The sequence below is a fragment of the Hipposideros armiger genome, unplaced genomic scaffold, assembly GCF_001890085.2.
Source record: "Hipposideros armiger isolate ML-2016 unplaced genomic scaffold, ASM189008v1 scaffold_101, whole genome shotgun sequence".
NCBI classification, from domain to species: Eukaryota; Metazoa; Chordata; class Mammalia; order Chiroptera; family Hipposideridae; genus Hipposideros; species Hipposideros armiger.
Window position 1 is genome coordinate 3,482,670 of NW_017731451.1, and position 22,279 is coordinate 3,504,948.

The following is a 22,279-nucleotide window of genomic DNA, read 5'->3' on the forward strand; positions in this document are numbered from 1 at the left end:
GGGGGGAGAAGTGTTCAGAATCAGGCTCTCTTAAAAAAGCAACCAGAATTTTCTGATGGCAAAGGATGTGGAGTGTGAGAACAGGAGAGGAGTTAAAGAAGACTCCAAGGGTTTTGGCCTAAGCAGCTGGGTAAAATTGGTGCCATGTACTGAGATAGGATGTGCTGGAGAGGAGTGGGATTAAAGGTGGCCATGGTAAGTTTGAAGTGGCTGTTAGACAGCTGATGGAGGCATGGAGAAGGTAGTGATATTAACAAGTCTGAAGTGCTGGGGCAAGGTCAGCTTGGACATGTACATCCAGGAGTCGTTAACGTACAGTAATCTCCCCTGACCGTCAGTTTTGTTTTCTGGGTTTCAGTTACCTGTGGTCAGCCATGGTCTGAAAATATTAAATGAACAATTCATAAGTTTTAAATTGCCTGCAGTTCTGAGTAGCATGATGAAATCTGGTGCCATCCCGCTGGGACATGAATCATCTCTTTGTTCAGCATATCCATTCTATGTTCACTATCTGCCCATTCATCACTTAGTAGCTATCTTGGTTATCTGATCAACTGTGGAAATATTGCAGTGTGTGTGTGTTCACATAACCCATATTTTACTTAATAATGGTCCCAAAGCCATTCACATAACTTTTATTACAGTATGTTGTTATAATTGTCCTATTTTATTGTTAGTTATTGTTGTTAATCTCTTATTGTGCCTAATTTAGAAATTAAACTTCATCATAGGCATGTACATAATTATCTGAGTGATAGGGGTGATTGAAGAATCTTTTGTTATCATATTAGGTCTTAGTCCTAGGTTCCTGACACAAGAGCTTCTAAGATCTTTGGAATTCCTGGCGTGACAAGAGTGACTTTTTGGTATGCTAATGAGATGACTGGTAGGTTGGGGTCCCTAGTTAGCTTCAGAATGGGGGCTGGTTTCGAAAAAGACCAAGGCATGATTAGACGGTTGGAAGTTTCAGCCCTCCCTGATCTCCGGGGATGGGAGACAGTCTAGAGATTGAGTTAATTGCCAGTGGCCTATGTAATAGAACTTTCATAAAAATCCCTAAACAGTGAGGTTGGAGAGCTTCTGGGTTGGTGAACATCATTGTGCTGGGACGGTCCATGCTCCTTCCCCCCATACCTTGCCCTATGTACCCTGTCATCTTGCTGTTCATCTGTGTCCTTTAAAATATCCTTTGTAAGAAACTGGTAAATGTAAATGAAGTGTTTTCCTTAGTTCTGTGAGCTGTTTTGGTAAATTATGGAAACTGAGGAGGGGGTTGTGGGAACCCCTGATGTTAGCCTGTTGATCAGAAGCACGGGAGGCCCAGGACTTGTGATTGGCATCTGAAGTGGGGGACTGACTGTGAGACTGAGCTTTGTGGTATCTGATGCTAACTCCAGGTAGTTAGTGTGAGAATTGAGTTAACTTGTATGTCTTCCATCTGGTGTTTGGAGAGTTGGAGAATTGGTTGTTGGTGTGAGGAAAACCCCCACACATTTGGTGTCAGAAGTTTTCTATGGGAAGAAACAGGTCCTAGTACCTTCTATTCCTCCTTTGTTGAGTAGTTTTATTACAAAAGAATGTTGGGTTTTTGTCAAATGCTTTTTCTGCATCTATTGAGATGATCATATCGTCTTTTTAAAAAGTTTGTTGATATGGTGAATTATATTGATTGATTTTCAGATGTTAAACCACTTTTGCTTTCTTAGGATAAACCTCAGTTGGTCATGATGTATTGTCCTTTTTTATATAAAGATGCATTCAATTTGCTAACATTTTAAGAATTTTTGCATCTATGTTCATGAAGTATATTGGTCTGTAGTTTTCTTAAGTCTTTGCCTGATTTTGGTCTCAATGTAATGCTGGTCCATGGAATGAGTTGGGAGGTGTTCCCTACTCTTCAATTTTCCTGAAGCGTTTGTGCAAAATCAGTTGTGAAAAAAAATTTCTTCCTTAAATGTTCGGGCCTGGGATTTTCTTTGTGGGAAGGTTTTTAACTACAGTTTCAATTTCTTTAATAGATATATAGAGCTATTTTGGTTATCTATTTTTTTTAGTGGGTATTGGTAGTTTGTGTCTTTCAAGGAATTTGTCCATTTTATCTATGTTGTGGCATTTCTATCTGGTGTCATTAGAATAGCAGATGAAAATTCAGTTTTCTCCCTTTCTTTTCCAGGTAACTCTCCCTTTGTAGCTTTGAAGCAACGTAGAGTTTTGACTGGTCCCTGTGGCTCCCACCTTTCCTTCTAGGGTCAGCCCTTGGCAAAACTACTCCTTCCTGTTCGCCCTACTACTTGTACCTACCTAGCACTTCCCACCTTAAGTCTCTCTAGTTAGCAGGAATCTACTTAATAAATAAAATCCACTCCAAATTGGTTATTATTTATGGATTAATCAGTCTAGGAGTAATTTGCATTTCAAAAGAAAAGGTCTAGAGAGGATTATTCAGTGCAAAAATAAGCAAATCTTTTTTTTTTTAATTGGGGAATTGGGGAGGAGGACCAGACAAGCTGTTGTTCCCCAATCCCAGTTGTGGAGGGCACCAGTCGCCATCTGGCTTCCCGTCGGCAGCTCGTGGGCCTCTAAGCTCAAGGTGCTGTGTTCAATCTTAGTTGAGGGTGAGCGTAGCCACCATCCCATGCAACTGTGAGTCTTGTTGTTAGGAGCATGTGCTCTCACCAGCTGAGCCATCCTGCCACCTGTTGGCAGCTCAGTGGCAGTTCAGCTTGGGAACAGCGTCACTGGCCCATGTGGGAATCAAACCTGTGACCCTGCTGCTCAGAGTTCGGGCTCTTAAGCTAACTCGTAACCAACTGAGCCACTCTGCCAGCCCCCAAATAGGCAAATCTTTAATGGTGTTTTTTCAGGCTCTGTGACAGTAGGTGAGGGAAGGACTTTGGGAGATGGGCTTTCCTTTCATTTTCAAATCTTATTCAAGTACAAATTTGTTTTCACAATTCTGCTGAACTCTCCCTCCAGGGAGTTCCCTTTGCCCCTTGGTTAGTGTAAAATCTTTAATACAGCTCTGCAAAATGCTGCCACTTCTCAGGGTCATCAGAATCCATTCAATTCTCTATCCTGTCTTGTAGACCCGTGTCCTGGCCATCAAACTGTTGGACTTCTCTGAGAAAGTGATTATTTGTGTTCAAGAGTGGAGTTCAGAAATGTACATATAAAACCAAGTACTGCGGTAGACTAAAGCACGAAATTTTGAGAGCCATGGTTATAAGGCATGCAATTCTGAAGATCCTAGGTTCTTGCTGCCCTTAGACCTAACCCGAGTCTCTCTGCATTCTCGCCTTGGGCTGTCGGGTGAACCTTTCCAGAGGTGCCGGGGCTTGCCTCCAGAGTGGCGCCCACGCGGACACGGTGAGTGTCAAGGGTCAGATGGCGGGCTCCCCGACCACACAGTGCGCTGGGGAAGAGGCCAGAGGCTGCTCAGCTGGGGGTGGGGGGTGACAGTGAGGGTTTGGGGGTGGGGTAGGGGGAGGGACTGAATAACAGAAGGAAGAACAAAGTCTGGCCCCTCGTGCATCCCGAGCACTTTGACGTTCAGGACAGCAGAAGGCGGGGTCAGCCCCCAGGGGCGCGGCTGGCGTGGGCAGGGTGGTTCCCGAAGGCTGCTGCACCCTCGGCGTTGGACGGAGCGGGGTGTCTGCAGCCCCCAGCACCGGGCGAGTTTGGCGCCTCAGGCTTCCGGCTTCCGAGCGCAGTGCATGGCAGCACCATGGGGTCGCGCAATTTGGAGCTGATTTTTGACCGCGTGGGACACTTTGGCAGGTAAGGAGTTGGGGTTGGAGGTGAGGAGGGAGGACAGCCTAGGGGGAACGGGAGCCACGTGGGTGGAGGCGCCAGTGGGGTCTGTTTCTTTCCGTTGCAATGAGGTCCTCGCGCTGCGCTCGCGATCTGAAAACACCTCCACACCATGTGTCCCAGGGAAGTTGGGAGACCCGTATTCAGACTCCTGACTCTGAGCTGGACTAGTCCTCTCGAACCCTGGCAGCGGGATCTCCCCATAGCCAGCAGAGGGGCACTGGAGCTCGCTTCGGGAATGGTGGGTGCGGGGCCCGCCTGGTGCGCCTGCTGCGAGGCGGGTGGGATCTGCTGCACGCCTTCGGTGGGAGACGGAGTCGGGAGGCCCGGCGGGAGAGGCCAGGTCATGCAAATAGAGGAGTGCCTGTTACTGGCCGCGCATTTCTCTAATTCGCCAAACCGCCTCCCTTTACTTTCCCAGATGACTGCCTCCCCGCCCCGCCACTCCCTGGGGTCTCTCTCAGTGCCTGGCAGGTATTGCCCCAGGAACAACTGTTAGAGTTTATTGCCATTTATAGAAACCTAGTATGTGCCAGGTACACTGTACCAGGTGGTTGATTACACACCGTGCTTCATTTGATGCCCAGTGGGCTCTTGCAAAGGCGTTCGAATCTTTATTTTGATGACTGTGAAACTGAGGCTGGTAGGATCAAAGACCCACGGCTACCTCATGGTGGGACCTGGGTTTAACCTTTGTACACTAGGCACCCTCTTTTTATTTGTTAAATTATTAACAAAATTTTAAAAATATATTCATTCATTCATTCATTCATTCATTCATTCATTCATTCATTGAAAAGAGCTTCCATGTCTCACCCTGGCTGTTTTGGGAGGAGAGGAAGCTGGGTGAGGCGCCATACAGCACGCTGATCAGAGGTTTGGAGCTAAGCCTGAATCGTGGCGCCACTTACCTCCAACGTAATTCTGGGAATACCATGTCTCTGTTTCCTATCCACAAAATGGGAATCATAATAATAACTGCCTTACCTCCCTCTCGCAGGTCTGGAGTGCAGAATGGAAGGTGCATTGGAGGGGCAGTAGTTGGGGCAGAGGAGACTTGGGGAAGAGCCCAAGTGGGAGATAACGAGGCTCTGGCGGAGGCAGGGGGAGGGGGAGAAGGGAGGACAGGACAGTTTTAACAGGTGGAATACATAGGACTTCTTGCCCTAAGGCATGAAGGAGAAGTGGGAGGGACCATAGGACCACCCCACGCTATGCCCCATGCCCCATATTTCTGGTTTGTGTGGATGATGGTGCCCTAAACTCAGAAACAGTTATACTCCTGCTGGGGCAGGCTGGGGGCTTGGATATTGAGATTAGTTTGAGACTCTTGAGTTCCTTGTGGGAGTTCCAGGTCGATACCTCCAATAGGCATCTGGGTAAATAATGTAGCATTCAGGCAAGACACCTCCTTGTCAGTATTGATTGGGTGGCCATCGAGGGCTGAAATGCAGCTGGTAGCCACCATGTGGACAGACTGGGTGTGCCTTGGCACCCATTCCAATCGTTCTTCAGCAGGGGCATCACTGAATACTTTTCCCTCTCCCTGAGTTTTGCAGATACAAAACTTTTAAATTGATATCTTACATATATTCAGAAAAGTACGCGCCATAATCTACAACCTGATGAATCATCATAAAGTGAGCACACCCGTGTTACCACCCAGATCACCCCTTCTCATGCCCTCTCCCAAGCACTCTTCCTTGCTCTCCCCCAAACTCACTACTCTCCTCACATCTAACACCATCAGCCAGTTTTGCCTGATTCTAAACTATATAAATGGAGTAAAAAAAAAATCACATACTCTTCTCTCTCTCCCTGGCTTCTTTTGTTCAATATTGTAAGAATCATCCATATTATATGTCACAGTAGTTTGTTGATTTTCATTGCTGTAAAATGTGTCATGACATGAATATTCCATAGTTGATTCATTTGCTTTCAGAAGACATTTAGATTGTCTGCATGTTGGGCTTATGAATAGGCTCTCGTGTCTGTCTTTTGGGGTGCTCGTGTGCATATTTGGTTGGTTGTATACCTAAGAGAGGAATTGCCCTGTCGCCGAGTGTGCATGTGGTCAGCTGCCAAACAGATTTGCCAAGTGGTTGTAACAAATTATACCCTCACAAGCAGTTTATGAAAGTTCCAGTTGCTCCATAACAGTTGTTAAATATTTTGAATGTCAAACCTTGCAGCAGCACAGTTAAACCAGAGAATTTGACTTCCTGAGGCAGTTTCTCATCCATATCAGAATCTCCTAGGAAGCTCTGTGGAGTCCTGGACCCTACCTCACACACCCTGAACCACAATCACTAGGGGTGGGGCAGAGAAGACAAATCGTAGCTTCAGAGGCCTGCCAGGGCGGGTGCTCTGCTGGGAAGTGTGTGTGTGTGTGAACAGAGAATGTGAATAGAGAGCTAGAGAATAGTTCTAGCGCTGACTGTGGGATTCAGGCTGGCTGGGGAAGGAACTGAGGCCAGGAATTTGGCAGTCAGCTAGGGAAGCTGGTGGGATCAAGACTGGACACCTGGATGCTTCTGGAAATGGGGCCAGTGGGAGGGATGGGGTGAACTGGGGTGGCGGGAGGTCATGGTCAGCGAGCAGAATGTGAGCTTTTCAGTGGTGGGGCTGCTCCAGGTGATGAGGCCACTTAGGTACCAAACCCAGATTCCTTCAGAGGCAGGCAGGTAAACTTCAGACAGACAAAACCTGTTTGCTGTTTGCAGGGGCTGTGTCAGAGTTTTCTGAGTTGAAACTTAGGGGGGTGGGAGGGAGTAAAAGAATTCTAAATATGTGCATTATATATGATTTATGTTACATTCTCAGTCATATTCCTAAGGAGTGGTATTATAGGATGCCAAACAGCATTTGGTTTCAAGAGGACCTGATACCAAAATCTTTATTGCCATGGTGCCTGGCAGTGAAAGGCTGACCCACCAGGAGCTCCACACTGTCATGAGCTGGAGAGGGTGACTCTCAATTGGTATCAGACCCCAGGAGTTTGCCGTTAGTGAAAAACTCCACACTGCCCTTTTCCTCTGGCATTTCCTAGGCAGTATTTAAACTTTTATCATAATTTATGTAACCAGCCTCCTGCTGAGGGACATTTAAGTTTCCAATATTTTGCAGTTATGTACAGCACTGAACATTATAAATGAGCTTTGGGAGAGTTGATATCTTTATGATGTTGAATACTGGTTACTTTTAGGGAGGTAGAGTTTTATTACTTTCAAGGGCAGGTGGTAATACCCATTAGTCTAGTATCTTATAACAAAGTAGAGACACTTAGGTGCTTGATTAAAAAAAATTAGTAAATACAAACTGTTTTCTTAAGTAAGATTAGCTTTCTGTTTTATTTACATGAGTAATTTGCTAAGCAAAGATGTTTTGATCAATAAATTTCAGGTAGCCCACAAACTTTGAAGTATTTTGAAATGATTAGATGAGATAATGAACGTGAAAGTACTTAAACTGTAAAGCATGGTCCAACATAAGGTGTTAGCAGAATATGCACAGTGACCAAGACAATGCCAAGAATAAGGTGTTATGTCCAGCACTGCAACAAGTGCAACCTGGATGGAAGAAGTGGGGAAATGAAGACCTCTGCTGTGTTCAGTATAGACCTATCTAGAATCTGCTTGATGGAACAGAACCACTCAGATGGAATTTTTCTAACAGAGCCCTTCTAGCTAGTGATTATTCCTGCAGGCTGGGAAATGCTTCCTGAGAAAGTGCCAGAGAAGGAAGAAATACCTCCTGAATGCAGGAGCCTGTGACTTGAGGGCAAGTGATCTACCATCCATGCCAGGTGCTCATGGGTAGCAGAGTGTGTGCAGGCCGAGGGCAGAGCCTGACCCTGAGGCTCTGTGGTGACAGCCAGCAGCCAGTGCGTGAGAGCTGGTTACCTGCAGGAGTGAGGGTTCAAACACCACTTTTTGAAACCATGACCATAGTCTCTTGGGGTCTGTTGAGCCATAGCAACTCAGGCTTGTCTTTTCAGACTGCTGTTCCTGCCCAGCTCCTCTGTATGGAATAGACTGAGGTTGATTTCTGATCATTTTTCTTCTGGCAGGGGTACATTTTCTGGAAAAACAGAGCTGGTTTCCATTACCCCCGAAGGGGCAAGTTTTGGGGCTTCATGCTCTTTTGGCGGCTTATCCCAAAGAGACCATGAGAATAGCAATTTGTGTGTCTTCCCTTCTCTTTGCTGCTAGAAAAAAGACACTTAATTCCTGCCTGCATTTTTTTGGTTTGTTTGTTTTTCTTTTCTGAACTGACTGCCGGGGCCAGCGCCAGATACAGAACTCAGCTTTGAAATTGTGGCCAGCACCACTGGCCTGTGGTGTCCTGATAGCTGCAGCACTTTAAATGGATTCTATTTTACTCACTATTTATCTACATGAGGTTCTATGAGAAGTGAGGAGTGGTGGTGCACACCAGCTTGGCAGTCATCCCTGACTTGCACTTCTGTGACTTTGCCTAGCATTATCACTTGCGATAGTCCCCAAAGTGGGGTGGGTTCCCCTAATGGTGGGCAAAGATGATGCTTTGGAGTGCCATAAAGACACCCATTTTACATTTGAATGTATGTATATAAGTAAATGTATATATGTGAATTTATATTTCAACATACATGATATTTTCAGTATTATATGAATATGTGCATGTATATATGCTCCTTTTATATATCTACACACACACACACACACACACACACACACACACACACACTCATTTTTTACTGATTGGGAAGCCAGTCAAAATGTTTTTGGATACACTGGCTTCTTGAACACCTTTTCTCACCAGAGATACCAAGTATGCATTAACTTCAGCACTGTTCATTTTCAGCCCAAGGAACGGTATTCCATGACATTCTACGTACACTGCACTATACATCATGCTAGGTACTATACAGGAGATACTAAAGTGACTGAACCACAGTTGCTACCCTTATGGGACTTCATTCCACCTTTCTGGGGACTTTTTTTGTTGGTTTGATAGAGAAATAGAAAACATTCACCCTGTACCCTGTGTCCTTTAAAAAAATCAACATAAGGGCCGGCCGAGTGGCGCAATGGTTAAGAACTGGCTTGGGATGCCAGAGGGCCCCGGTTCGGATCCCACATATGAGGGCCAGTGACACTGCCCTCCACAGCTAAGATGCTGAACAACAGCTCAACCTGGAGCTGGGCTGCCGTGAGTCGCCAGCTACGGCGTGGGCTGCAGCCCCTGTGGCAGTGGGTTGCCATGGGCTGCCGTATGTAACCAGCAGCCACAGTGAACGGCCGTCCAGAAGCCGGCGACTGATCTGCCTCACCCAGGAAGAGTGCAATGATGGTGCCAACTTGGGCCAGTGAAGCAACGCCCTCCACAACTAGACTGAAGAACAAAACGACAGCAACTTGTCTGTTCCCATCCCCCCAATTCCCCAATAAAAATCTTAAAAAAAATCAACATAAATAACAGAGCAGTACTTCAGTTGCATATTGTGGTTAGAGAAGAGAAAGTAATAGGGAGAGAAAATGAGTGAGAGTGGAGAAGAGGGAAGCAAATAGAAAGGTGGACCTGAGCAGGCAGTGAAGGGTAAAGGAGGCATTTAGTGTGGAGGGAAAAAGACAGGAGTGGAGAGAAGAGAAGGAATAGGCTAGAGCAGCAGTTACAGGTGTGATCTGCAGATCTCTGGGGTCTGCAAGGCCAAGACTATTTTCATAGTAATACTAGCGCGTTAGTTGCCTTCCTTATTCTCATTCTCTCATGAAAGTACAGTGGAGTTTTCCAGAGACTATATGACATGTAATAACAGTCATCAGATTGAAGGCAGACGCAGATATGAGAAACTAGCTGTTTTCTATTAATCCAAGTTTTCTTTTTCTCATCCAAAAGTTTATTAAGAAACGTTTGTCCAAGGATCAATAACATTCTTATAAGCTGTTATCTTAGTACATTTATTATTTTTTAAAGAGACATTAGTTTAATTGGCATGATATGTTTATCAGATACAGGACATTTAGTGTTTACTATATAATTTCTAAGATGTTAAACAATATTCTTTTTTTTAAAGATTTTATTGGGGAATTGGGGGAGGGGAACAGCATTGGGGAATCGGGGGAAGGGGAACAGACAAGTTGCTGTCCTTTTGTTCTTCCGTCTAGTTGTGGAGGATGTCACTTCACTGGCCCATGTTGGTATTGTGATCATTGTACTCTTCCAGGGTAAGGCAGTCGCTCGCCGGCCATTGGATTGCCGCTCACGGAGGCTCACGGCAGCTCATGAAATCTCATGCCTGCTCCCAGGCCAGCCCCACTGCAGCCTACGCCATCGCTGACGACTCACGGCAGCCCAGCTCCAGGTCGAGCTGTTGTTCATCATCTTAGCTGTAGAGGGTGCAGCATCACTTGGCCCTCATGTGGAATCCGAACTGGGGCCCTGTTGCTCAGAGCTGGCACTCTCACGCCAACTCTTAACAAACGTGCCACTCGGCCGGCCTTAAACAATATTCTTTATCATGTGTCCTAAATTTTTGCTATGAATAAGTCATATGCTTATTCACTTGTAGATTATAGTTATTATCTGTTTGAAAAATGAGCCAGCATTTGTTTATTGGACATCTTATGGAACTAATATTAATCCATATAAATTCCTGGAATATTATATTCCTGAAATATTAGTGACACTATATTAATCCAAGTTTTAAATGTAAAGCAGTGCCACTCTTTTCACTAATTTTATTTTGAAAACTATAGCTATATGTTATTATTGTTATGTTTGAATGGATTAGATTGATAGATATAACCAACATAAACAAAAGCCCCTTGGGGTCCTCAAAATTTTTAATAACGTAAAGGCTCCTGAGACCAAAAAGTTTGACAACTGCTGTGCGAAGGGATGGTCATAAGGACCCCTTCCAGTGAGAGGGTGCATCAGGACCAGGTGGGTGGGCAGGTCTGAAAATAGGAAGACAAAGATCCCACGTGACAATAGAATAATTTTGCCTCAGCGTGATCTGACAGGACCTATTTCCTTCTTTTGTGATAATGGTTGTGTAGTAATGTTCTTCACTAACTGAACTGATTCTGTTTTATTATAAATCTAAATCATGAAATCACCTGCCCACAGGGGCTGTTCTGACAATTCCAGGGTTTTGAAATTTGTGGGGCAGTCCAAATTTTATATATTCTACGCTGTTGCCCCGTCTGCACAATTGTCCTTGTGAGGCAATTTTTATTTCAGAAAATATGTTGGTTTGAGTCTGTAAATTTGGAGATGCTACATTTATTTTTAAATTTTTGAATAAACTTTTTAAGTTTTGAATAATTTTAGGTTTATAGGAAAGTTGCATAGATAGTACAGAGAGTTCTTATATGCACCTCACCCAGTTTCCCCATTGTGAACATCTTACATTACCATGGTATATTTGTCAAAATCAAGAAACTGACATTAGTATATTACTATTAACTAAACTCTAGACTTTTATATAGATTTCACTGGTTTTTTTTTTTTTTTTTTAGCTGAGCCATCCTGCCACCTGTTGGCAGCTCAGTGGCAGCTGAGCTTGGGCCAGAAATCGAACCAGGAGACCATGTTGCTCAGAGCTTGCACTCTTCAGCGAGCTCTTAACCACCTGAGCCACTTGGCCAGCCCTTCACTAGTTTTTCCATGAATGTCCTCTTCCTGTTCCAGGATCCAATCCAGGACACCACATTGCATTTAGTTGTCATGTCTCCCAGTCTCCTCTGGTCTGTGACACTTTCTCAGTCTTTCCCTGTTTTTTTTTATGACCTTGACAGTCTTTAGGCGTATTGACCAGGCAGCCTGTAGAATGTCCCCCAAACTGGGATTATCTGTTGTTTTTCTCATGATTAGACCGGGGTTCTGATTTTTGGAATGAAGGCCATAGAGGTGACTATAAAGTTACTGTTTGTTCCCTTTTCCTGCTGCATTCTTGGGAAACGAGTCGCTAGTTAGCCCACCTTCAAGGAGTGAAGAGTGGGAGTTAAGCTCCATCTCCTGTGGAGGGGGAATATCTACAGATATTAGTTGGAATTTTACTGTAAGAAAGTTTGTGTCTTTCTTTCTTTTTATTTATTTGTTCAGTCATTTATTTATATCAGCATGGTGTGTTTGTCAGGATTTTCCAGAGAAACAGAAGCAATAGGATATATAAATATATGTATATATTTTTATAGATTATAGATGTATATATGTATATAGATATAAATAAAAGGAGATTTATTATAGGAATTGATTTACATGATGATGGACATGGGAAAGCCATCTGTAAGTTGGAGACCCAGGAAAGCCAGTGGTGTAATTTAGCCTGAGTCCAAAGGGCTGAGAATCAAAGGGCTGATGGTGGAAGTCCTAGTCTGAAAACCCAAGAACCAGGAGCATCAATGCCCAAGGACGGAGAAGATGGATGTCACAGCCCAAGCAGAGAGAGTGAATTTGTCCTTCCTCTTCCTTTTTGTTCTATTCAGGCCCTCAACAATTGGATGATGCCCAGCCTCATCAGTGAGGGCAACCAGTAGACTCAGTCTACTGGTGCCAATGGGAATCTCCTCCAGAGAAACCCTCACAGACACATCCAGAAATAATGTTTTACCAGCTATCTTGGCATCCTTTAGTTCAGTCAAAGTTGACACGTAAACTTAACCGTCTCAATGTGGACTCATATATTTATTTTATACTTTGGGGTATACTATGCTATTTATTTTGTTGCTCAAATTGTTTCAGCTTTAGCCACCTGGAGCTCTTTCAGATTGGTTCCTGTGTCCCTTTAACATTCCACCATGTTTTTGTACTTTGAGCACTTCCTTACTTTCTGAAATTACAAGATGCTCCAGGCATATGTTGTGTTCTCCCTCTCCTGGTCTTAGAATCAGTTATTTTTTCTGGTTCCTTTTAATGGGAGTGGTATTTAGAAATCACTATCTGGGCACTGGGTGTGCTTGCTGCTATTGGGATGTTATTGCTTCTAGCCCTCTCAAAAGATAGAGCTATGTAATGTATATTATGTATGTTATATATGATATAATATATATGTATATATACTAACCTGTGCATACAAACATATCTATAATTATTTCTGTATTTACCATCTGTATCTATATTAAGCTAAACATGATAAAGACACTTCATATTTGCTTATGTTGTTTTTTAGCCCATAGGCCAGATATAATAACTTGCTTTTCTTCTCTTTTCAGATACCAGATATTTATCTATTTTACATGTGCCTTCCAGAACATCTCCTGTGGTATCCACTACTTGGCGTCTGTGTTTATGACCGTGTTCCCTAAGCATACCTGCAGACCCCCAGGCAATGTGAGTCGGATTCTTTTCCACAATATCTCTTTGTGGAGGTTGAACGATGTCTGGACCCTGTTTCCCACAGGCCATGAAGATTACATTGTAGCACAGCTACAGGACGGTGAGGTGTGGGAGCTCACAAGATGTTACAGGTTCAGGAGGGATAACAACTCGAATTTGAACTATGTTTATAATGGCCATAAGAGTGGCTTTCCTTGCTTGGATGGCTTCATCTATGACAAGAGCAAATGGGATAACACCGTGGTGACTCAGTGGGATCTGGTCTGTAACCGAGAATGGTTTGCAAAGCTGATCCAGCCCACATTTATGCTTGGAGTATTGCTGGGAGCGCTGGCTTTTGGCTACCTTTCTGACAGGTAAAATGAAATGTTTAGGATTGTTGCATCAGTGTAGGGCTCATTTTCCTCTCTGGCTTTCTTAGGGGACGGGGACTTATGTTCAAAATTGTAGTCATTTTCATGACTAAATACCTACCTCTTTGCTGATCTATTAAATAACAGACACAAAATAAGATAGTGGTAAGAAGATGGGTTCTGAAGATAGTCTGCCTGTGTTCAAATCCTGGTTCTACTTATTAGCTATGGACCCTGGGCAAGTTGCCTAACCTGTGTTTTGGAATCTTGTTTGTAAGCTGGAGATTACAATAATAGCACTCACCTCAAAGAGTTATTGTAAATTAATACAGGAAAAGTACCTCAACAGATACTGGTTATTACTTTGAATTTCTCTCTCTTTTTTTTGTTAAATAGACTTGCTTTTAAGAGGTAGAGCCTGGCAGCAATAGGCAGCAGAAGCAGACTCCTGCACAAAGACATAAATACTGGAATTACCAGGCACAGGTTATACAGTAACTGTGTTCACTATTCTTAAAGAAATAGAAGACAAGTTTTAAAACATTGATAAAAATCTGGAAATTATATATTTTAAGGTGATGTAAGATTGAAGAATAACTGCCTAGAACATCTAGAAATTAAAAAAAAAGTGACTAACAAACTTCCTGCGTACTTTTAACAACATATTGTGTACAATTAAAGAAAGAATTAGTGAAACAGATGATAGCTCAGGAAAAATTATCAATAATAAAACTCAGAGACAAAGAGTAGGAAAATATGAGAGACTGAAATTCATGGAGGCAGAGGGATAAGGTCTGGAACATATTTAATATGAGAAACTAATTAATAGAAGTTACCATGTTAACAGATTAGAGGACAAAAGTCGTGTTACCAACACAATAAATATAGGAAAAGCATTTGATAAATTTCAAAATCCATTTATGATAAAAACTGAAAATAGAAGAATATCCTTAATCTGATAACAGGTATCTATAAAAAGATCTACCATGAACATCTTAACTGTGAAAGGTAAAAACTTTTCCTTTGAGATCAAGAACAGATAAGGATGTATGCAATCTCACTTCCACTTAGTATTGTATTGGAGAGTCTAGCCAGTACTATAAATCAAAAATGAGAGGGAGAAGGAGAGGAAGGGAGAAAGTCATGGGGTGGGGCGGGGAGGGAGAAAGAAAGAGAGTGAGAGAGGGAGGGAGAGGGAGGGAAGGAAGAAGGAAGGAAGAAAAGAAGGATGGATGGAAGGAAGGGAGGGAGGGAGGGAGGGAGGGAGGGAGAAAGAAAGAAAGGAAGAAAGAAAGAAAGAAAGAAAGAAAGAAAGAAAGAAAGAAAGAAAGAAAGAAAGAAGTCATTTGTAGCCATTACAATTCTGTATAAAGAAAATGCTGCAGGTGAAGTATTAGAATTAATGAGCATTTAATGAGGTTGCTGGATATATTATCAACATGTACAAATTAATTGTATTTCTGTATACCAGTAACAAATATAAAAATTTTAAGATGCCATTACAATAGTTTGAAACTATGAACTATATATGGATAAATCTGACAAAAAGTTTGTAAACACTCTTGAAGAAAATGACAAACTTCAAGAATTAAATTATTAAGGGAAATAGCTATATCACTAGACAAAGATTGATGAGCTCTTAGAGGCCCCTGAAACAGGCTAGCACATTCATAGACATAACTGTGGAACCAATAAGGCATTGCACATCAGCAGTAAAAGAGTAAGCGGTGCTGGGACAACTGTCTAGCCATGTAGAAGAAAATACAATTAGAGTCCCTTTCTCATAATTTACATTATAAAAATCAGTTCCAGAAGCATTAAAGGCACATATGTGAAAGACAAAACTATGTAACTTTAGGATGATAATATAGGAGAATATTTTCAGAACCTAATGTAAGGAAGGGAAGACATTTTAAAAACAATTTAATTAAAAACAACTTTTTGTGTGTGTGTGGAAAGACATTTTTTAAGACACAGAAAGAACTAACCATAAGGAAAAAATGGATAAATTTGATTTCATTGGAAGAATTTATGCCTATCAGGACACCATTAAGAGAAGAAAGACATATGCCAGGGAGGGAGGGGAAGGAGAGAGAGAGAGAGTGAGAGAAAATATTTGCTTTACATAAAACTAAAGGATTAGGATCCATAATAGTCAAAGGACTTTTATCAATAGGAAACAGATAGACAAAATGGGGGAAAGATTTGAAGTCACTTCATAAAAGAGAAAATCCAAGTGGTTAATGAAAAGATGAAAAGGGTGTCTGTCAGTGACATAATATCATACTATTTATTTTTGACAAGTTTACAAAAGCAAAAAGTCTTGTAAGACCAGGTGTTGGTGGGGATATGGAGTAATAGGATCTCTCACCCTGCTGGTGAGTGGAAATTGAGAATGCAAATCAGGAAAACGTTGAAGAGCGGTTTAGCATTATATAGAGAAGCTGGGGATGTGGACAGACCAGAGGTTCTACAACACATACCCTGCAGATGCTCTTGCACGTGTCCACATGGGTACATGCATAAGAATGTTCCTACGGCACCGTTCCTAAGAGCTGGGCACTGCAAACAACCCAAATGTCCTTCAACCACATCATAGACACATGTATATTCTTGCAGAGGGCTATGTGGCCATGAAATGAATGAACCAGATCAACACAAAACAACAGAGATGAATCTCCAAAAACAACGTTGAGTGAAAGAACCAAGTCATAAAATATAGTTATGGTACTGTCCTATTATAGAAAGTTGAATAACTAGCAAGAGAAGAGTAACCTATATTGTTTAGAGTTACTTATAAAACTATTAAATGGAATGAAAAGCAAGGAATTGATTATCACCAAAATTAGGATAATGGCCCCTAATAAAGGGGGCAAGCGGTTTGGAATCACAAAGGGATATGTGAGAAGCCGCTAGGAGGCTGGCAATGATCTCTTTCTTACTTTGGGTGAGATTTCACAGGTGTTTGATTCTTCATTATTCCCTAAATTGTACATATACATTTTTATGTATTCTTATGTATGTATGACATACTCGTATTATAATAAAAAAGCAAAGAAATAACATCTGATCCTATCCTTATGGAGCTAACAGTGGAGACAGACTTTGAAACAGATAATTTCAATGAGATGTGGTAAATACTTTTGAATGAATAACAGCTCACGTTCATGAACAATTATGCACTAGGAACTATTCCACATGTCTTGTGCATTATCTCATATTATTATTTAAAGAAGTCTGTGAGGTAGACACTATTGGTTCTATTTTAATGGTGAGGAAAAGGAAGCACAGAGAGTTCATTTGGAAAGTAATTGGTGGAGCCGGGATTGGAACCCAGGTCTCTATACCTAATTACAACATCAGGTGTCTCTTAATTTCTGCCATGAGACCCCAGAGGATGGTCAGAAAAGGCTTCACATTTGACTTGGGTTTAAAAGCTCAACGGAGAAGGCTTTCCAAGGGGAAGGGACAACTTTGTGTCATGAGAGAGCCTGGCATGTTCGGGAAGGTGAGTTTGGTAGACGTGTAAGATGGATAAAGGAAACGATAAGAAATTAAATCATGATCAGGATTGTTTTATTTCCAGGAAGTGGCAGGGGGAGGGGGGGAGAAGTGATTGGTAGAATAATGTCTCAGAGGAGATGGGAAGAGGCATGCAATCCAAAGATTGCAGAATGGAGTTTGGAGAGAAAAGGTTGTGTGTCTTCAGAGAGGTGGAGGGAAGAAGAGGCTGGATGCAGACGCAGGTTGTGTTGCCAAGTGGGCGGAGCCGGAAGCTGTGGGGTCCCGTCTTTGATGGTCTCTGTTCCCTGCAGGAGATGGCTGCTCATCAGCTGATAGTGAAAACATTGGGGGTGGTAGAGGGTGTTGATGAGGGATGGATAAGAAAATAGTTTTAAATGGCATTCAAGGCTCAGATGAGATTGGGGAACATTCATGTGTAGGACCAACAATCCCCACTAGTGTGTGTGGGAGCAGAGAAGGCTGAGGGCGTGAAGATGACAGTTTCCTATTTGCTTCCTATATCCTCTGCTATGCCGGGCAAACCTGTTGGTTGGAATCTCAGGACTATATTCTTTTGCCTCAAAACTATCTGTTAGAGACAAATCACAGGGAGAAAATATTTGCAAGTCATACATCTAATGAGGGTCTCGTATCCAGAATCTGTAAAGAACTCTTACAACTCAACAATAAAAAGATGACCCAGTGTAAAAATGGGCAAATGATTTAGACAGGTATTTTTCTAAAGAATATATACAAATGTTCAATAAGCACGTATAAAAATGCTCAACATCATTAATCATTAGAGAAATATAAATCAAAACCACAATGAGATATCCCTGCATACTGATGAGGATGGCTATAATAAAAAAAGACATACAATAACAAGTTGTGGAGGATGTGGAGAAATTGGTACCCTCAGACCCTGCTGGTGGGATTGTGAAAACGGGGCAGCCACCTTGGAAAACGGTTTGGCAGTTCCTCAAAAAGTTAAAGCATAGAGTTATCATATGACCCAGCAATTCTACTCCACTTATGAAAACATAAGTTCACACAAAATCTTGCTCAGGAATGTTCATGGCAGCATTATTCATAATAATCAAAAAGTGGAAACAATTCAAATGTCCATCGATGGATGAATAGATAAACAAAATGTGGTATATTCATACAATGGAATGGAATGTGAGTCAGTCATGAAAAGGAATGAAGTACTGACACATGCTACAACATGGATGAACCTTGGAAACATAATGGTAAGTGAAAGAAGCCAGACACAAAAGGTCATATATTGTGTGACTCCATTTATATAAAATGTCCAGAATAGGCAACTCTATAGAGGCAGAAGGTAGATTAGTGGTTGTCAAGGGCTGGAGGGAGCGGAGAATGAGAAATGATGGCTCTTGGGTACAGAGTGTTTCTTTTTAGAGTGATAAAAATGTCCTGGAATTGAATAGTGATGAAAGTTGCACAACTCTGTGAATACACTAAAAGCCACTGAATTGTATACTTTAAAAAGCTGAATTTTGTGCCATGTGAATTATATCTCAGTTTTTAGGAATCTGTCAGGAATAGAATTTATTTATTTTTTAGACAAAGAAATACCCCTCCCAGTAATAAAAATATAAGCAACTTATTCTAGGAGCAGAATGTAGCAAGACCTCTGTTTTTGGAGGGGCTTAGCAAGGGCGCCTCACCCTCGGTGGGCAGAGCCAGGCCTACAGAGAAGGTGATGCAACAGGTCAGAGAATGGAAGTCCTGGGAGGGAAAGGACACATTCTCCCTCCACCTCCCCGAAATCCCAGGTTAGGAGGTCTTCTGGGGATCACGTAGAGTGATCCTATATGTATATCAGCAGCTTAGGTGGAGGCCTTGCCACTGAAAAACTGGCCTCTTGAAGAAATCATATGTTCACCCATGATTTGCCCAAAATGAATGAATCACAGCCATCAAATACATAAGCTATTAAAAATAGAGGTAACATTCATCTTTCATGAATTGGGGTGGATGTTTAAACTGTTACAAATATACCCTGCTTCTTCGTTAATTCTTCTTTTTCAGGGTAGGAAGACGACCGGTCCTGTGGTCCACAAGCATTGGCATGCACTTGTTTGGCATAGCAGCAGCATTCACATTTGATTATTACAGCTTCATGCTCGCACGCTTTCTTCTTGCTATTGTGAGTTGTGGGTTTGTTTGTTTTTAACCTCTTTAATTCTACAGCAATATTTTCACATTAAACTGTAACTCTCTTAGATTCACTCATTTAGAATCTAGGGAGAGAGATGAAGGATACCCCTTTGTTCACTCCCCTGCAGAAGTTTTTCCGTAGACTATTAATACCCTCTGTTTAGAATGCAACTCATTAAAAAGAAAAATTTGTGCTTACTAGGCAGAAACTTTTTGTTTGACTCTGTGCCTCGCACATGATCCACATTGCACAATTACTTTATTTTATTTCTGAGCAATTAATCATCTTGGTCTAGTTAGGCCCTGTACTTGTATATGAGCCAAACAGATGGTTAAGGTGTATTGTTAAGGAAGTCATTTGTATAATGTGCAGTGAGAATGAAAACAAGAAGGCACTAGGCCTTGCTGTTATGAGGAACAGGGGAATCTAGTGGAAAGGGCATGAGTTTGAATGCAGCTTGGTCGTATGTTGGCTTCTTAGCTGTGTGACCTTGGGAAAACATGTCATCCTCTTCGAGTCTTTAGTTTCTAAACTACAAACTGTAGAAAATTTTGGGTTGTCGGAAAAGTCATGACGCATTTTTGCAACGAAAAACATAGAAAAAATACGTCATGACTTTTCCGACAACCCAATAATACGTGCATTGTGGGGTTGTTACCAGGATTCAGTGAAATTCAAGTAAACATCTGCAGTACAGCAGCTGGCAGGTAGTTAGGCACTTTGTACATGGTGACTGTTACTGGAAGTGGACCAGTGAGTGAGGACGTCGCTTCCACACTTGGTGAGGCTATCACACAGCTTCCAAATGACCAAACAGCAGCAGCAGCGATGCTGTTGGAAGGTCTCTGATCAAGGATAACGGGGTGAAGATTTTATCTGCGGGAAGAGTTTATGATCTTGCTGAGCATAGAGAAGGGCATGCATCGCCTGTCACCAGGATGGATGATTGAAGGGTCCAGGAGGAGCCAAGGACTACAACCTCAGAGGAGAGGTAACTGCACTCCTCTGAGAGCAAGGTGATGTGTTCAGTTTTGGAGTCTTCACTGATGCTGGAAATGGCTCCTAAGAAGCCACACAGATGACCAAGGATAAAAAAAAAAGTAGGAGACTTGAAGATGTTGTACCTTTAAAAAAAAGTAAATATGTGTATATATTTATTTAGGAATGTAAGGAATTTTTAATACAAAAGATAAATAACCAGCAGTTTTGTCTCCACTGAGGACAGAATAAGAGGAAAGGGCTCTGTAACTGCAGAGTGAGATTTGAAGAGAGACCTTCTGGTGGGAATAATAGCTCAACAGAGGCACAGGTATCAGGAGAGGGTGGAGGTCCGCTTTGGGAAGACTTCAGAGGATAATTCTGAAAATACCTGTTTCAGTCTTGCAAAATACTGTGTGTTGGTTTCCAGAGCTAAGAAAATGAGACAGCCACTGTAGAATACAAAATGTGGCCTTAATTTTCTGTGGCTCTTTCCTTTGATTTTCATGGGAAATGTAATTGGGATAGAATTCTGAGTAGAGAGGATGCAGGCAGATTCATGTACTCCACACATTTATTGATCTCCCTACAGAGTGAAATGCTAAGTGAACCAGACCAGGCTGTTTCAATAACCCTACCACGTGGTGGTGAAGGCAAGACATTGATGGGCTGTCTTCAGAAGAAATATATACAGTGTTGACAGTGGAAGCATAACAGAGTCTGGGTCCTCCCGGTGGTGTGGGTGGGTGGGGAGTCTGGCACATCAGGGGCTTTTTGGTCCTGAGGGATGGGTGACAGAAGGACAGAGGGAGCAGCAAGTGAGAAGGCCCTGGGATGAGAAGGAATTGAAGGTCCGAATGCCTGGAGAATGGAAAGGAGGTGAAATACATTGATGGTGCTGAGGCGAGAGGGATGACTGGGCAGAGCCTTGTAGGATGATAGAGTTTGCTTGATGTCCTAAAGGCCATGGGAATCCACTGGAGGGGTTCAGGCAAGGTGAGGTAGTCATTCTGGCTGCTGTGTGAGGGTGGGGTCAGGGTAGATGACAGGAACAGAGTGTTATCAGTGTTGACAGTCGGAAGGGATCAAGGAGTCTTTTGGAATTATTTAGGTAGTTGTCTGGGTTGTCTGAACCCAGTGACAGAAGTAACCAGCAGGAAGTGGGAGTGGACTCAGAAGGAATTAGCATTGAAAAAAACGTGTTGGGGACTGATATTACAGCTTAACTTAATGGGGAAATTTGTAGTATGTGAGGGCTATCATAGTCTTTCTTTGTTTGCCATAACAGCAGCAAACATTCCCCAAACAACTAGATTCTTGGATAGAGGAGTCCTCATTATCAAGGTTCATTATCTAAGCCTTGCAATTACAAGACTTAGGGGAAATAAAAGCTGTTTTCATAAAAATATTAAACTCACTATTAATACAGTAGTTCCTATCAAGCACCTCCCTGCTTACTACAAGTGTCAGGCCTCTCATCACGAGAACTTGCTTGTGGGCTAGTGTCTTTGTGACTCTGATGCAAGGTGAACTTGCAGATTTTGCAAGAGATGCTTGATGACAAAATATCTTTGAAAGCAGTGGGGGAAAACTGCCTGAATCCTCCCTAAATCCCTTGGCCAATTGTGATCTGGCAGAGATACACCATTTAACTTTTGCAGAAACTAACATTCTCAATGATAATGACATGACGAGCCTTTGAAATATCAAAGGATTAAGGCCTTTGGGGAAATCAGTGGTGCTTTAGAATAACTTTGCAAAAATTAACTTTATGATTTGTGTTACAAAAGTAAAGTGTGAAATAATTTTGCAGGAAAAATTCTAATCCTTTCACCACCACCCCCAGCCATAAAAAAGTCCTTCATTTGATTCATTCTTTGTTTATTCCAAGAATGATCACATATTGCTATTATAATCTAAATTTTGTTCAGTTAAAGATAGTCCTATTTTCAAAATAGAGGTCCCCCCCCCATTTTTTTAAATTGGGGAATTGGGGGGATGGGAACAGTGCTGGGGAATTGGGGGAAGGAGAACATACAAGTTGCTGTCGTTTTGTTCTTCAGTCTAGTTGTGGAGGACGTTGCTTCACTGGCCCAAGTTGGCACCATCATTGCGCTCTTCCCAG

At 42.3% G+C, this 22,279-nt stretch overlaps 1 protein-coding gene across 1 annotated transcript in view; it reads left to right on the top strand.

Moving 5' to 3' along the window:
- Window positions 1–3,564: 3,564 nt before the first annotated feature.
- The window catches only part of SLC22A16 (solute carrier family 22 member 16), a 35,619-nt gene continuing 16,904 nt past the window's right edge, over window positions 3,565–22,279 (top strand). Inside the window, exons 1-3 of the mRNA XM_019646334.1 lie at window positions 3,565–3,777; window positions 13,011–13,490; window positions 19,047–19,164. Coding sequence (XP_019501879.1) covers window positions 3,725–3,777; window positions 13,011–13,490; window positions 19,047–19,164 — 651 coding nt within the window. The 5' untranslated portion in view covers window positions 3,565–3,724. The remainder of the gene's footprint in view (window positions 3,778–13,010; window positions 13,491–19,046; window positions 19,165–22,279) is intronic.